At 41.2% G+C, this 18,156-nt stretch overlaps 1 protein-coding gene across 2 annotated transcripts; it reads left to right on the top strand.

Annotated features, from left to right (window-relative positions):
• Positions 1–1,656: 1,656 nt before the first annotated feature.
• Positions 1,657–8,103, top strand: usp18 (ubiquitin specific peptidase 18). Of its 2 annotated transcripts, none has more exons than XM_084049875.1 (10): positions 1,657–1,766; positions 3,253–3,349; positions 3,493–3,635; positions 3,761–3,837; positions 3,961–4,095; positions 4,208–4,303; positions 4,770–4,910; positions 5,245–5,376; positions 5,783–5,823; positions 6,308–8,103. In XM_084049875.1, the coding sequence occupies exons 1-10, from the start codon at positions 1,682–1,684 to the stop codon at positions 6,378–6,380; spliced, it is 1,020 nt and encodes a 339-aa protein (XP_083906001.1). In that variant the 5' UTR covers positions 1,657–1,681; the 3' UTR covers positions 6,381–8,103. The 2 variants fall into 2 exon arrangements, with proteins under 2 accessions (XP_083906001.1, XP_083906000.1); XM_084049874.1 differs by having other exon boundaries at positions 4,770–4,934.
• Positions 8,104–18,156: the final 10,053 nt, after the last annotated feature.

Below are 18,156 nucleotides of genomic sequence, written 5' to 3'. Positions count from 1 at the left end.
CTTGTGGGGACCCGCCTGGGGGTCCGACCCACAGGTTGAGAACCACTGTACAGGGTGCCCTTTTTGTTAATACTATCCTGCATCTGGATCCAGCATTACGACAACGATCAGCGCCTTTTCTATCCGATTGCACCTCAGTCTCATATATATATATATATATACATATACATATACATATACATATGGCTGACTCAGCAGGTAGAGCATTAGGTGCCATATTAAGTAAAGTGAAAATGTGCCCTGATTTAGGTTTTGCTACATTTACCAAGCTTTTTGACTCTATGGTTTCTTCCATTTTATTTTATGCAGCAGGTGTATGGGGCTTTGAGGAGGCCACCGAATGTAAAAATATTCAGAGTAGAGCTTTAAGGTGTTTTCTCGGGGTGCACAAGTATACCACTAAGTTGGCCATTGAAGGTGACACAGGTTGGGAAAGCTGCCTCATAAGGCAGAGATGTGAAATGATTAGACTGTGGAACCGCCTTACCCAACTGCCAGAAGAGAGGCTTACGAAAAGTATATTTAATTGGAATAGAAGATGTAATCATCCATGGACAAGAGAGGTCTCTTCAATATTTTCACTCTCTGATTTAAATGCATATTTTATGAACAACCTTCATTGTAACATAAATACTGTCAAACATAAATTATCAATATTACATCAGGAGCAATGGAGGGTGGACATTTGGAAAAAAGCAAAGTTAAGAAATTATGTTCAATATAAAGAGAATTATATCACTGAACCTTATGTTGCATTCAATCTAAAGAGAGGACAGAGGTCTCTCTGTGCCCAGTTAAGATCTGGTGCATTGCCTCTGGCAGTTGAGGTGGGTAGATATACTGGCATTCCTGAGGAGCAGCGATTGTGTGTTCTGTGTGACCTGGGAGTTGTGGAGGATGAGGTTCATTTTGTTTTTCACTGTCCACTGTACAATGATGTACGAAATTCTTTATTTGAAAAAATGCAGGATAAGAATCCAGATTTGTTTTGGATGTATGAATGTTATATGTTAAGTTGGCTGTTCAATAAGGAAGTTTTTGTTTTAGGAAAATTCATAGAGAAAGCATGGCAGTTGAGATGGAGGACGATGTACCCGTAACTTGGACAATCAAAATGTTTATGTATTCTGTCTGTGGTGTATCTTGGTGTATATGTACATTGTGTGAGTGTCTTATAAGCCCGTGCGGGCTGGGCATCATGTGGTGCAGGACACTATAATAAAAATCTATCTATCTATCTATCTCAGACATGCAAAAGTGTCACTTTTCAGCTACAGTCACCTTTTTGAACCGAAATACGGCAATTGTGTGACACCTGACCCGAAAGAAAACAACATGTCACTTTTTTCACCTCGGGGCTGTTTGCATGCCTGTATCTACATATACATATACATACACACACACACACACACACACACATATATATATATATATATATATATATATATATATATATATATATATATATATATATATATATATATATATATATATATATATATATATATATATATATATAAAAGAAAGCCTTTATCTGTATATATGGTCTCATCCTCCTCTCGTTGGTAAGTTTCGTTTACAGGGAAGCTCGGGATATTGGCAACAAACAGAATAGAAACTGAAAGTGAACTTAGTGTTGCTGCAGCTCTACACTAGCTGCCTGCTCTTCGTTGTCAGTGACATGTCACGTTGGTATTCATACTATACTATAATGGGAGGAAGTGGCTCTTCAACGTATGATCCTGGTCGATACTATAGATCTTCTGGTAATGTTGTCTTTTCCTTTATTGAATGTGCGATTCTAGCTAGAACTAATGGGCTTAATAGGTATCCTAACTTAAGTGATATTGCTTTGTTAGAATAAACAGTGGTGGAAAAAGTACAATTCTGTAATGTATAAATACTCTGTTACAAGTGAAAGTCCGGAATTCAATTTTATTATATATATTTTGTAATAATAATTAAAATCTACAAAGTAACTAACTAAAGTTTTCAAATAGTTGTAGTGGAGTAAAAGTACAATATTAGCCTCTGAGATGTAGTGGAGTAGGAAAGTGAAAATTGGAAATACTCCAGTAAAGTAAAAAAAATACCTCAAAATTGTACTTAAGTTCAGTACTTGAGTAAATGTACTCACTTACTTTACACCACTGGCTAGAACCAAGGCTATGGCTATAGAACCAATAGGCTTAGGTAGCCTATTAAAGTCATATTGCTTTGTTAGAATAAATGTTAAATAACACTACATTCTGCTGATAAGTTGATAACAATCATTGAGTGTTTGTTCAGTGACGGATCTCTGTCTCTCCAACTCTAAACAGAAAATGCTTTTTCAGGTCAAGATACCAATTTGATCCAATCAGGATTCAGGAGAGAGAACTCACACAGAATACATATTAAACAAGTGAAATTGGAAGTGATCACACAAATAAATGAGCTGAAATCTCATTTGCATTTGATTTCATATCAAATGGAAATGAGATATCCGGAGGGAGGGGTTTACCAGGTTAGGGGAGACCCATATTTACTGAACAAACATTCTACAGCAATGATTACAATCAGATTATAGTGCTTTAACCATTTAAATGTAGGGTCAGTGATATTCTTTGGTTAAAACTAAACTTCTTGTGTTAAAAGGTTAAAGCACTATATTCTGATAGTAATCATTGCTATAGAGTGTTTGTTCAGCAACCTGTGTCTCCAGCTCTTCAATAAACAGAAAATACATGTTCAGGGAAGCTGCAAAACTTCAGCCAATGCAGGAGAGAGTACCCATTTATCAGCTTAATGTTAATAGAGTTCCAGTTCCAAATGTGTTTGCTAATTTCTTGTCATCACTTCGAATTTCACTTGTTTAATCTGTATCCTGTCTGAGTTCTCAATCCTGTTTGGATAAAATTGGTACCCTGACCTGAAAATGCATTTTCTGTTTAATATAGAGCTATGAGACATGGAGACCCTGGTTACTGAACAAACACTCTATAGCAATGAGTACTATCAGAATATATCTATTTAACACTTACCAAAGAAAATCACTTACCCTACCTTAACTTAATAACTTAATGTTATGTTGATGTTCAGTCAGAAAATATAATTTGATCTGGTCAAAGAATAATGTAATATACTGTGTTTTGGAATAAAATGCAGTGTTTCAAGGTATCCACTCGATACCTTGAAATGATTTGTCTAGAATACTATCTAGACGAAAGATGCACTGACTATTATTATTATTACTGACATGTGAAATTGCAGGGATACGAGGTCTCGGGAACTATGGTCTGTCCTGTTGTGTGAACGCTTTACTGCAGTCTTTCTCTGCCACCTGGGAACTGACACACATACTAGACAAGTAAGTCCACAGATCTTCACAATATCCCCATCCTCAGACCAGAATGGTCCTGGATAATTAGACAATAACAAACACAGGGCTATACAGTATGTAACAGAGACATCATCATCATAGATATGATAATTAATTTCATATCCTACAAGGTGGGTACCAGGGGACACTGAAGGGGACGGTGATAATGTCCCCCAACAACTAAAGAGAGTCCTTCGAGCCTTGCAGAGTGACCAGTCTCAGCCTACTCCTCATGCAGATTTCCTGCGCTGCCTAGACAAAAACCACATTCGACGTATGAGCACTTATCTACTGTATATATATATCTACTTGGGTATATAAAGTATATTGCTTGTCATTGTCGCATAGTGTGGCTTTTGCTATTTAAGGTTTACATTTATCAACATTTTTACTTTGTAGTTTATATCCAGCATGATGCTGATGAGGTGTTCCTCGCTATTCTGAACTTAATGCATCAACAGATGGATGAAGCAGTGGTTGGTTGTTTTTTTTATTTTTTATTATGACATATATCCCTGTTAATTTACATTTAGCAACTGCTATTAATTAGCATTAGCTTACTATACCCCCTGTATTTAACTTTATCTGCTCTTCTCTAGGCTCTTGATATCCAGAGTCTATACAAGATTTCAGTTGAAAATCACCTTCAGTGTTTAGAATGCAGTCACATCCAGTCTGAGGCCAGCTACCTCCTCAGTCTCCCTCTGCACATAAGTGAGGGTCACAACACCCTGGTGAGACCATTATTTTTTACATATATGACTGGGATTCAGTTGATTTAGCCATAATTCACTTAATACCTTTTTCAGCTGGGACTATTCCTGACGTCTTGCCTAACATTTTCAGGAAAGCTGCATGGCATCTTTCTTCAAACTCCAGGAGCTTCGGGGAAGTAACATTTGCTATTGTGCACAGTGTGCAAAAAAGACTCCATCTAAACAGGTGCGTTCTTTTCCATTGATAAAATGTAAAATCCTGAGTGCTAATTTAACTCTGAGGGCCGCTCGGGTGCAGCAGGGGTAAAGTACCTGCCCATCACTGCAGATTCCAGGGTGGGGAGTCTGATATTTTTCACTGCACGTACTCCTAGTACGGGCTAGGGCGGCGCCTGTCAGTGGGGAATGTTTAACGCAAGGAGCAGGACGAAGGCTCTACGTCTTTACGGTTCGGGGCTCCTCACTGACAGGTGAGCCGTGGGCAGTGGGAGGAATTAATTGGCATAATGACGGGGTAATTTAATTGGCTACTCTAAATTTAAAGGGTGGGGAAAGTACTCAAAGAGTCTACAAATGGAACCAGATCGGCCTGTAACTCTTGAGAGCTCTCAGAGTTAAATGAACACTCAGGATTGTACTGTGTAGCCATATAATTATTGACTAGCATGCTCAAACAACACTTGTCTCTTTAGGGTCTCAGACTGCTCTCCATGCCCTCTGTTCTGTGTGTGCACCTGAAGAGATTTCGTCATTTTCGTGGCAACATTACAAAACTTCACTGCAGAGTTAGTTTTCCGGAAACCTTTGACTGTTTGCAGATCCTGACAGAAGAGGTATTTTCGAGGAACTTTATCAAGGTACTTAACCACATGAACCCTAGTGCCCCTGTTCTGGGGTGAACATTTGCTGAAAATAGCCGATCTACAAGCTCACAACCTGTTGCGTTGTTGTGACGCATTGTGAGCTTACTAGATCAGCTATTTTCTGAGTAGTAGTAGTAGGCTAGTATAGGGCCCTGGGGGACCCCGGTCAACTAAGTATATAGATTAGTAGTGGCCTAGTTAATAAGATATGCACAGTGGGCGGGTGTGCAACCTGGAGATTGTATGTACAGTGTGGTGTTACCTTTTTTGCATCATTATTATAATTTTTTTGGTGTTCTTTCAGACTGAAGGCAGATATAGTTTGTATGCGGTAATAGTGCACTCTGGTAGTGTAATGTGTGGACACTACACTGCTTATGTTCGTCACAAGGGGGACCATAACTGGCACTATGCAGATGACAGCCATGTAAAACAGGTTGGTTCTTCAGCTTCTGAATAGATTTTAAGCTTTTAATGTTTGTTTATAAAATTCAAAATGAGTTGGCCCCTCCATCCCTTGTAGAACTTGTTTGTAACCACAGCCCATCCAGAGCTCTGAGGTCGGCCAACCATTTGCTGGTTGACCGAGCTTTTGTGGCGGCCGCCCCTAGGCTCTGGAACAGCTTGCCCCTACATATCAAAGCTGCCCAGTAAATTGATGTTTTCATATCTCTATTATAAACTCATTTGTTCTCTGGCCTTTAAGTAACTCAGTATATATATATATGTATGTGTGTATGTGTATGTGTCTGTGTGTGCGTGCGTGCGTGTGTATGTACAGTATGTATATAATTATTTGTCTGATTTCTTTCTTATTCTCTGATTAATGTTTAACTAACTAGGCCAGCTGGGAGGAGGTACAGAGCTCATATGGAGGACACAGGTAAATTACTCACCCTGAAATATTTCAGTTGCTATTATTTTAAAGATGCAGTAAGTGATTTTCTTTTGTTAAAATAAGTGTTGAATAGCTGTATACTGTATGCTGATGATAACAGTAATTGCTATAGTGTTTGTTCAGTAACAGAGGTCACCCTGTCTCTCCAGTTCTTACGTAAACAGAAAATGTATTTTCATGTCGGGATACCAATTTTATCCAATCAGGAGAGAGAATGTGGAAGTTGTGAAACAAAGAATTTAGAAGACAAATTTTGAATTGGAACACAAAAAAAGTTGATACATTTTATTAAAGAGATGGAGAGACAGGGAGACCCCTGCTGTTGTACAAGGACTCTTTAGCAATTATAACTATCTGAATATAGAGCTTTAACCTTTTGTTTTAACCAAAACAGATCACTTCACAGTCACACACTACCTTTAATGTCAAAAGTATCATTTAAAAAAAGCCTTTAAAAACTTTTCAACAGTGACACAGCCTACATGTTACTGTATAGAAGAAGTACCAGAGAAGAAGAAGAGCAGCCCCAGTGTTCAGGCTGATGAATGGACATACTGGAGTCATGGAATATGGTGCGTTCATGCCAAGTGGGAACTGGGAAGTTTCCGACTTGGAACTTCCTGCTTCCCACCTCAGAGCGCTCGAGTGGTTGAGGTCGGAAAATAACTGATACCTGAAAGAAACTTGCGCTTGTTAACTTTATCCCACTATTTATTTTTGCGTAAACATAAACTTGAAATTCTGCTTAAAAGCATGAAACATGCTTTCATGCTCTTGTTTGGATATTACACTATGAATGTTGCCATGTTGATTCTTGTGCTTGTTTACATGATATCACAGCACTACATCTCGGAGAAGTTGGAGCTTATGAAGTTATTGAAGTCAATGAGAGCCATGTGGAAAAGCTTATGAATAAAGTCTTTCTTTTGGCAATCTGTTCAGGATAGTAAAAGAAGACTTATCACACGTTGTTTTCCGCTGGCTCGTTTTCCGATGTGCACACTATATGATTTCATTGAGGTATATAATAACCCAGAGTACGTTTCTGAATGTGCAGCAATAATGGGCTGTTATCGCGAGACTGTCAATCTTTGACAGCCTGTCAACCAATTCTCGTGATACTGCCGAGACAGAAACGATAGCTGGTGCTGTTTAGATACCTCAATAAAATTACATATTGCGCACATCGAAAAACAAGTGATCAGAAAACATTGTGAGATATATCTTCTTTTATGTTCCTGAACCGATTATATGACATTGAATCATTTTGAAATATTATTTGTTATTATTAACGTTCAATGCGTTTTATCTAACTTTTGGTTCCAGTTTGATGCATGAATTACATGAATAGACCACTGAAGTGTTGTCATTTTGGGGCCGAAATGCTTGGCTATGTAATACATCTACTTAACTACAGGTCCAAAACTGTTCCATAGATAAGGAAGCCATTTGTCCTGCATTCTTCAGTTTGCAGGACAAGCAGAAGATAAACATAAAACATCTCCATACTACGTTAAAAAATAAAACACATCCATATTAAACCAAAAGATCTTGCAAAATAGTGCTGTTGCCGGATGTAGTTGAAGGCAATCATCTTATACCCCTATTAATTTCCCCATTAGTCTGGCAAGGTGATGGAACCAGAATCCCTTAATTAGGTGGAAAATGTGCATCACGCTTCAGTGGTCTATAGTGTACAAAGACAAGGGTTCACCACTCAGTCACTACAGGGTTGACACAGTGCCGATGTACTGTACTTGATCCCAATAGGAAAACAGATTAACTCAAAATGGTTAATTGAATTTGAATGTACTGTATTTTGATTTAGACTTTTATTCAATTTGGGTCTTCAGCTTCAAAGTTTGTGAGTTTGTTGTTTTATTTTACATTCTTCACATTGAGATTTTGCAGGCCAAACCTAAGCAAGGGTTATTGTAAGTTAATGTTCTTCTAGCAAAGCCCACTAGGTGGAGGTAAAGATTCAAAAGCACTGGTGACGGCTTCTCTCGGAGACCAGACCACACACATTGTGAAACCACTGTATGATACTGGGAGTTGGTTTGAATGGTTTGAGTAGAATGCTTAGCTTAGATATTCATTGTTTTGGGTGGAAATACCTGCAGGAAGACATTGACTCAGTACATTTTCCTGACACTGATGGGAAATATGACACACTTTGGAAAACAAATTATGTCCATTTTTGCTGGCAAAGCAATAAAAAAAAAGATCTCCCAGTGCAGTTATTTCTCACATGCTGCAAGACCATTAGCCCGTGTGTGTGTGTGTGTGTGTGTGTGTGTGTGTGTGCGTGTGTGTGCGCGCGCGCGCGCGCGCGCGTTTACAGTGTTTATACTATATATCGTTGCTGTCCGGCAGGAACCAGCCAACTCCATTTTCCCGCTTTTGCATTTTTTTCCCATAAATCAGTGCTATTGTACACCCTTTACGTCTTTGTGTTGGTTAAACTAATATTGAATCAACGAAAAGCATTTAAAAGTGCTTCTTACAAAACCAGCTAACTCCATTGGATCCTCAAACTTTCTGCTAAACCAGCGAACTCCAGCAAAGGGGGTGGAGTTAGCTGGTTTTGCTGACTCCAGGCTCCAACCCCTTTTGACCTCCAACCTCATTGTGAGCTTGGAGGTCCATTCAGCTGTTCCTGTATCAATGATGAACAAAACCTCCACTTTTTGTTTTGTTTTTTTCATTTCCTGAAAAATGAACATTTTGGAGTTGGAGCTGGCAGAAAACAGCAGAGATATGTCACATGATCATTGGTCTGCTATTGATAATTCGGCCCTCTGACACCATTGCGCCAACAGCCACATGGCACCAAATGTGAATGCAAAAAAAACGAACTAACACAGATTTACAGAGTAAAGGGACAGATTAGGCTACAGCCACAGTGGATGCTTGGGACTTTGTTTGCAGAAGAGTTTCACAAGGATTTTGCTGATTGTTCCCACTCTCCTAGCCAAGAGTTGGGGGACCATGTTAGATGGTGCCTGTGTGCTGCTGGGGCACTGACAGAATGGAACATGTCTGCACGCTGCCACAGGCAGTGGGCCTCATGCTTAGTCATCCTGATGCCATTAAGCACAAGCACTGCTTGCTCTATAGGGGTATATCCCTCCCAGAGTCAAACTAAAGTGGTGCGACTGCATATATATACATTTATGTCCTGTGGAATGCACACAGTAAAAATCCTCATCACTTGTGTCCCTATTCTGGGGACAAACGTTCAGCAAAAATAGCCAATCTACAAACTCACAACGTGTCACAGTGCAACACATTATGACCTTGTAGATTATTTTCGATGAAGATATTTGTTTTTTACGGGGGAGGAGGGTACAATTATACACACCTGGGGAACCCAGATCAACTAAGTTTTTGGTTTAAGTGGTTAACTCCTTCTGACATGTTTACTGTGCAGCACTGGTTCTGCTGGGTGAAATAGGAACTGGTCTGACAGATGCTACAGTATTACAGTGACGTTGAACTACAATTACAGTGATATTGGTAATCCATAAATTGTTGCACTAGAGAACTTCTGCCAGGGGTTATACATAATCAATTCAGCTATTTCACTTTGCCCAAATTAAGTCTACTTTGATGGCATTGTGCTAAAAGTGTGCTTTTTTTAGTCCTGTTTCACCATCCAATATGAGTACATGGCATCACTACTTCCGGTACCTCGATCACAGACGCAACGGACAAAGATGATGGACAATACTGTATATGGACAAGACAACTTAACGCTAAATTTGGTTCAGGGTCATTGTTAGGCACATTTGTACATTTGGCTTTTGGCATGAGGTCACCTTATTCCCAAGTCTCTGATTATGTTGTCTCTTATTAGTACAAAAATAAAATGTATCCTGAAAATGGTGAAAACACAATACGCTACCCAGATCTATGCGAAGTTCATGTATTTTTCATCATGCAAGTAAGATGGCCAGATGTTCAGAAGGTCCATATAAACAAAATACGTATCTTTGTAAGGGACCCAGCTGGTGTATGCCTTCAGGAACCAGAGAGACTGCCCTATATTATGAAGCTGAAACTTTAAACAATGATCTTAACACAAAGCACAGCCCAAGGACAATATACTTACAACATTGAATTCAGTTGGATACAATAACTGATTCTGTGGGTGTTTATTAATTATTCACGGCCTTTTATCAATGGCTGAAACACTAACCAAGTGTTACAATGTGATTTTCTTTTATTATTGGAGATGGCAGGCATGTGCCACAGTTTAGATGGCCAGCTGTCTAGCCACACGTTGGCACAACGCAGACACACACATGATACAGGTAGCACACCTTGAGGCTACGCTTAAAGCCTGACTGAAGGGACATCTTAGTTTGTATAAGTCACAGCTGCCTGATGTCTGCACTTCTATTGTGTGATCTTCAGGTCTGACCCCTGGATATGAACACTGTATGGATGGTCAATAACAGTCTTTGCAGAAGCTTTTAGTGTTGGCTACCTAAGCATTAAGGCACCTCAATGCACCTTGGGGCATGCCATTTGCTCAGTAGCGGCAGGGATTGACAGAGAAAAAGTGAGGTAAAGACAACTACATTCCAAGTGGTTATGTGGTGTCCCTTTGAGATCGTAGAGACAGGAGGCATGTAGGCGAGTAGCTTGGCAGATATTCCATAGAAGTAGCAATGTGGCAACACTTAAGAATCCCCCTGTTTTATTTGGATAAAAGTTTGGAGGGCCATTAATACTTTTTAGAGTTTTGTTGATGTGTGTTTACCAGTTACTATGTGAGTATAAGCCATGATGCGTCTTGGAGAAAATGGGATTCGGCTATTTGAGAACAACTCTTATATTTTCCCACTTTTACGTTGTGGATTTTAAGGCCTAGATCAATGGCTGTGCTTAACTTTGAGAGACTTGAATATGAGTGACATATCTCTTAACCAGCCAACGTTCCAGCCCCCCGAAAGTGGAGTTTGTGTTAGATAATGTCTTTTCAAAATCTCATTTTGTTTCCACTTGCCCAGGAATAGTCAGAGGCCTTATATTATTGCTTTTGCTTGTCTAGTTCAGAAGAGTTCTTCCACATTCTCTTTTTGTTCTCACAACAATAGAAAGGAAATACACTTGTTTGTTGTTCCCCAAGCAGCCTCCGTTTCTTCCGTTCAGAACAGCAGTTTTGAATGGAAGATAGACTTGCCTGTTTGATGTGGATGAATTGATGAATGCTCCTTCAGTTGTATTTATGAGATCAGTAAGGAGGGGAAGATGTCCCGCTTTAATGCTGAGACTGACTTACCCCCCAAGATACACTAACAAGCCCTGTCATGACTGTCCTAATCTACTTTAATCCTGCACAACCTATCTATCAGAAGATCTCTGGATGCTTGGGGGTGGCAAACCAGCTCATACTGTATGTTCGTCCTGTAGTTGCATAATGTAGTTTCGAATAGGAAATGATTCTCTCTGCACGCTCTCTGAAGGCCTGGTGACCATGGTGAAGTCGAAGTCGTTGTAAATAGCAAACAAGAACTGAAGGCAAATGTCTGCAGCATGACTTAGATTTTTCCTCCTTTAGTCAAAGAATTGGTCAATCAGATAATAGAATGCAGTTATATGTGTTTGCTCATAAAATGAAAATCCTTGATTGGAATGACCTAATTCTATATGGTCTACTAGGGGTAAACATTGGCCAATTATACATTTCTACCCATTATAACTTCATCTCAACTTCAGCCGTGCAGTCAGGTGTTGCAACCTTATGGTAGTATTGGAAGGCATGACTATGATGTACTTTGATTGGTGACCTCATGGCTATGTCATTACTTTCAAGATGGTCAACCTCAGTTCATATTCAGGCCAGCACCAGCTGGCCTGAATGCAGGCTAGTGTTTCCATGATAGGCTGGGAATTTCAGACGGCAAAAAAGTGCTGTTGTCTATGGATATACTTAACTGGTGTGGAATTCGGCGGAATTCTTTATCTACCCTTATGGGCTGTCATGTCGAGGAACTGGCCTTATCTTTTCCCACTGAGTTCATAAATTTCCTCTCTGGAGAGAACGAGAGAGCCTGGACGACAGACTCTCTTCCCTTGTTCACTTCAACTCCCTTGGACTCTAGGCGGCCTGTGGGTAATAAAGAGCACATCTGCTGGGTTTTCTAGGGAGCAAGTTGCAGTCCAACTGCCATAGCTAAATTACAACACTAAAGGAAAAGCGTGGTTCAGATTTGGTTGAGTTTTGGTCAGTGTTTAGGTCTATTCACCCTCAACGTATTCACCCACACCTTCCGTTAAATCAATCCAAAATATCAGGTGAAACAGTAATTCAATGGTTAATACAAATATCAAGTGAAACAGTAATTCAATTGTTAATAATTGAAGAGTCCTTTATCTTTCAGTTTTGTTTTACTTAAAATGTGTGTCTTGATTTGTTTGAACAAACAAATGTATTTGATCCAGGGGACTGAACTGACCAGTTGGCAAAGGTAATAGCTTTCTCTCTGGTGGTTCTCCCAGGAAGTGAGGCTGTTTGGTAACTGCAGCCAATACATGTAAGAATTTGTGACCTGATGTCCCAGCCATGTCTGCTTGAGCCTGTCGTTACCCCTCAGCACCTTATCTCAGGTCCTCATCATCAGACTGTGGGACTCAGGCAAGATCAGCCCTAGTCTCAGAGATAGGCCTGCTCACATTACAGCTGAAATGGCTTTACTGACGGGCCCAGTTAACTGTCTGTCGGTGCATACCGCCACAAAGCAAAATCCTGCTCTGACATGTAGACCGCCATTTGCTTGTTCCCACGCTTACAGCAGATTCGTTTTGTATTGTGTTTTGGTAAAATCCTGGTTTGTAACTGACCGTATAGCCTGAGGGTATATGGTCATTTAACCACGTTCAACCTGGCATCCCTATTTTGGACATGTTATTATAGGCCAAACATTTTGAAAGAAAAAGAAAATCACAAATGTGAAAAATGTGGAATAGAATGCCATGCATTGTGAGCTTTTAGACTAGCTATTTTCATTATTTGTTGTATGACAACGTATTTAGGGCTTAAGTGGTTAATAACCCACATATCTGCTATGATGTCACCAAGCTCGGATGATACATCACAAATTATGGCTGATGCAAAACATATGGCAAACAAACAGGAGAAGGGCGCACACCGGTATTGATGAGGTGCTGATGACCTTGGTAAATAAGTTTAAAAGTGAAGAAAAGGCTGCACACTCATATCCATGATGCAGGATAATTTATAAAAAGGAATACCAACATTTCGACCTGGAAAGGTCTTTAGGGATCCCTGACTATGGGATGAGTGTGGCTATGTGCGGGCCTTTTCTTCACATTGATGCAAAATATATAACACTACACTAATACTCTGATCAGTGTCATACAAAATCCCTGTTGTGGAACCCTTTGCCTCCCACAACTAAATCAATGTGTCAGTATACAGGAACGAATGGAATTACACCTTGAGGTTAACCCCTTCCTTTCTGCTCCAGCTCTCAGCCAGCGATAAGCTCATTGCAACCTGTTAACTGCGGCCGACACACATTTTCAATTGTGCTTGTGTATGCATAACAATCAGTTGCTACACCGGCAAGCCAGTTAATGATTTGTACAGTGGGAGAAAGTCTTGTGACAGGTACTGCAGTGAGCTCTTAGGGAAACTGGCCTAGTTGCAGACAAAGTGCTTTTTTAGCTTCTCCATGGTGCACCTTGCCATGTTTCAGAAATTGACCCGGGTTGTGCTGTTCATTTGCACAGTAATATGGGCTGGGCACCTTGAGAGTGAGCTATCCATTGTCAAACCTCTTTGACCTGTTCTCTGCTTCAGCCTCTCCTATTTCCGGACAAAGACTCTCTAATGCCAGGTAGCTGGCGCTGGCATTCCTATTGCATTCCACCATGGGGAAGTTGCTGGGATCAGGATAAAAAATGCCTGAAACAAAGGCCCACTCTCATTCACAGGGTTTAGGGTTCTGTGGGAAAGTCCAGGCAGGACAGAGGTTGGATGGCAGAGGAATGCGAAACAGGGCATAGCTCACGCAGTCTGTATGACACAGCCCCAAAGACACATTGACAAGATTCAGATCCTCTTAGAGTGCAGAGTAAAGCCTAATTTGACGTGATGTGTCAACATTTTGTGGGTGACGCGGTTTTATGGAGTGAGCCGCTACGCCACAGAAAAGAACATGATACAGAGCTCATTGAGAGAAATGTATTGTTCCATGGGTGTTTACTGTACCAACAGATAGTTAACCATCCGTTCAACAGGCATGGTTGACGAGACTTGGGCATGTTTTCCAGGCTGAAGCTGTGGTCATTTCCTCTTGAACCCAAGACTCTCCTCTGGCTTTGCTCTGTAATGTCAGCACTTTCAGCTGAAAATGGACACAATTAGAGCTAACTTACCTTATTATAATTAAGTATTATACATAAGCATGTACTTTTTGCCTTATACATAAAGGGAGGGGCCTCCTTTCATGCAACCTGCTCCAGTATGTGACTTGAGGTTGGGTGCCTGACCCCACTTCACCGACCCTCCCCTGAGCTATAACTGAACCATGGCTTGTGAAGATTTAGAGAGGAATTTACCATCAAAGCTCTTTCCTCTCCCACAGCAAAGGCTGTGCACTCTTGATAATGCATATTCAGTTGCGTGTGCGGGGGGACTCGAGATTGCGCCCATCAGCTCAATTAAACTGTACATTTCTTCTCTTCATCACATCCTCTGCAGAATGAGATTGTATTTCTATTTATTCAGTGCATCTGTTGACTTCACTAATTGACTTTGGCTGCTCTTGAGAGCAACTGCAAAACGCAAAACACAAAATACACCTCGGACATCTGTCAGCTGGCAGTGGACTTCACCTGGTGTCACTTTGTGAAATGTAAGACTTCTGCTCAGCATACTGTGTAGGAATACCATCTGTATGAACCTATAATTTTCACGTCTGACATAGGGTTCACTTATCGTTTTCCCACATTTTGACACAATCTTTGCTTCTACATCAAATAAAAAACAATTGCCGGTGGTCGACAGCACTCTCGGGTGATAAAATCAACATTCACAAAACATTTATATGAGGACTTATTGTAAGATTTTATTTACGCGGAACATAATCACAGCCTCATGCAACTATAAATTTACGTGGGAGATTCGCTCCTTATTGAATCTATACTGACAAATTCAGGATAGCTGTCCTCTGCAGAAGCCCAGTCTATATGAAGTATGTGGTTGTGGGGCGTTTGAGATAGATTACATAGGGAAATGAGAGGAGGTCTGTCACAGCCCACAGGTCCCTGCAGGGAGGAGAGAGATCCACTGATGTGGCTTCCACGCTCGTTTCCTCGAAAATGCAAGGCCTTCTGGGATTGTACTTAAGACGTTCACTGAAGGGTGCACGTGTGTGTATGCCCATGTGTCATTAGAGCGTGCGTGTGTTTTCCCGTATTGGGATTTGTGTGTCTGTCTGTCTGTGTGTGTGTGTGTGTGTGTGTGTGTGTGTGTGTGTGTGTGTGTGTGTGTGTGTGTGTGTGTGTGTGTGTGTGTGTGTGTGTGTGTGTATAACACAGTGTTTGTGAGCGCCACTCCCAGCATCATTGTCAAGACCTCCCCTTTGATATCTGAGGACACAGTTGGCTGACTGTGGCTTTCCACACAATGAAGGTGTGTCAGTTTGGGCAGTGTAGGAGGCCAGAGGGCCACACTACATCACACAGGTGTTTTGTACTCGTGGGCGTGGCCCCATTTACACCATACGGAGGTCCTGCCTTAGTGGCTTCACTTCTGTCCCACAACTATGACATCAACAGGCCTTAAAAGCCTTAATGTGAGCCTTCTCTCACATTACTTTCTCTTGGGCTGTTATCAATCTTAAGTGTTTTTTTCTTTCTCTCTCTCTCATGAGATAAATGACATGATATTATCCACACCGACTTTAGGACGAGTGCTGCACTGTTAGCAGGCTGTAACGCATCAGGGACCGCTGTAATTGGCAATAATTGAGAGCAGATTCCGAAAGATGCAATTGTTCGTAGATATTCAATGCCATTTTTATCCGTCTTCTGCTTTACTTAAGCTCACAGGGCTGGGAGAAGCCGCCTTCTCATCTGCAGCCTGTTATGGCGGAGAGGGGAGGATGACATCATGGTCGTCTCGGAGTGGCGGCTGGTAATTGGCCCGCTCTCCTCCTCCAGCGGCACGGGCCAAACGGAACACACAAGAGGAGCCAGGCAATGTGAATCAGATGCACTGGGTTTTTCCAGAGTGGCTGATGGGGCCTCAGTGCAGAGTGAGAGCCAAGAGGCCTCGAAGAGGGGCTCACTGATCCAACTGTAAATGTCAGAAATGAATGAAGGGCCTCAACCCAAAATGAAATCTGATATAACGTGCCCCAGGCCAGGCCCGTTTGATCTGCAGCACAATCCGCTGCTGTAGTCGACGGCATAGCAGTCCCTCTTCTCCGTGTTATGACATTGCAAAAAGCATTTTCATGTGTTCTTGGACACTCTCTGAGATGCGACGTCAATAAGCCCTCGGCCCACACAGTTTTCCATTACAGTCAGACTGAACTGCAGCACCTCTGGGCTGCCGAGGAGCCACAGCCAGTGATTGTATGCAATATTCACATCAGCTTTCAGTTTTGAAGTGGCTCATATGCCTTGCAACATGAATGCATTTCCTATGTCAGATGATGTAAAGCTCCACAAGGCATGCTCTCTGAAATTCTTTGCACATGTGAGCGATGGCCAGAGGATGAAACATCTGGAAATAAGATTAAACCTCTACAGGTTCAGATGTGTGTCTTTCAGACTTAAATCACATCGGCGGGACAATAACATGCAAAAACAACTGGTCCCATTAACTTGGGGAGCAGCCATTTGATGTGGCAACATGAGTGAAGCTTAATTGGCTTCAATATATCTTTGACTGAAGCATGGGGTCTACCCTGTGGCCAGTCTACACAGACACACACACGCACACACGCACACACACACACACACACACACACACACACACACACACACACACACACACACACACACACACACAGCCAGCATATGGGCCCGGGTAGACATGTTGGATACCTCTCTTCTCATAAAGCAAGGCATTTATATGTTTTATAGAAAGGCTGCTCAGTCATGCCACCATGTCTCCTGCTATGTGGTTGAACTTGTACATAACACTGGAGGGATGATGATTTTCCGATATATTCTTCCTCGGAGGGCAAGGGGTTACATAAAACTTAGCAAATCTCTATTATCATCTGAAAGAAGAAGTTGTGAGAACATGTTCGGTGCCTAAAGCCTGAGTGAGAAAACATGCTCGGTATGATGAGAGGAGAGGGCAAAGAGCTGGACGTGTTGGCACGTGCCCGTTTGCCGTCGTCACCTCATTTCGGAGAGAGAGCTGGGTCTCAGCGGTGAACAGAGGTCAAAGGAGAACATATAGGTGGCTGAGAACATCAGAGTTCCTGACCCAGTCATAAGTCAGCGTCTGTGGGCAAACTAAGAGCTGAGCGATCACCGCAGTCATAGAAACTAGCCTGGCATGGCCAGACTAATATCACTGCGTAGATATTAGTCTGGAATCGATGTGTGGAACCTGCATTTCCGAGGGGCAAATTCCAAAAATGCCTCTGGTGATAAACCCGTCCCATATTTGCATGCTGGGCCCCGATTGGTCCCTCACAACTTTGGAGGCAGAGAAATACAATCTCTATTGAGAGGGGTCAGACCTAATCTGCCGAGGGCAATTGTTTTTTGCAATGGCAGATTTTGTCTATTATTCTTTTTATTACTTTTTAGATTAATAGAATAATCGAGAAGCAAGTTTTTTTGGATAATAATTTGATGTATGTATATGTATACAGTAAGTAGATCAACGAGACAACGCAAAAATATTTTATAGATTTTTATAATCTATATCCATTATTCTGATTAACGACGTAAGCCTTATTTTATACTTCATCATACAACTGTGTTGTGCAAAAATAGCCAATTTACAAGTACGAGCACGCAATGTGACACGTCGTGAGCTTGTAGACCTGCCATTTTTGGTATAAAAAAAACGAAAGTATATAATCAATTGCACCTCTACTGTATATGGTATCTACGATCTGTGAGACCCTGTGATAGGTTCTATGGTAGCACACTGACAGGGCTGTGGACTTGTGTGGTGTGAATGTTTAACTCGGATGTTGAGTCTGTGGTGTGAAGTATAGAGTGAAGTGTCAAGTACAGTAGCTGTTGCTTATTATACTGTGAAACCCACTGTGATGATTTAGATGACCCTGCATCTTCACTTCCTACACT

Source organism: Gymnoscopelus microlampas (assembly GCF_963454915.1).
Source record: "Gymnoscopelus microlampas genome assembly, chromosome: 23".
Lineage (NCBI taxonomy): Eukaryota > Metazoa > Chordata > Actinopteri > Myctophiformes > Myctophidae > Gymnoscopelus > Gymnoscopelus microlampas.
The sequence above is the reverse complement of the archived record's forward strand: the minus strand, read 5'-3'. Positions and strand labels throughout refer to the sequence as shown.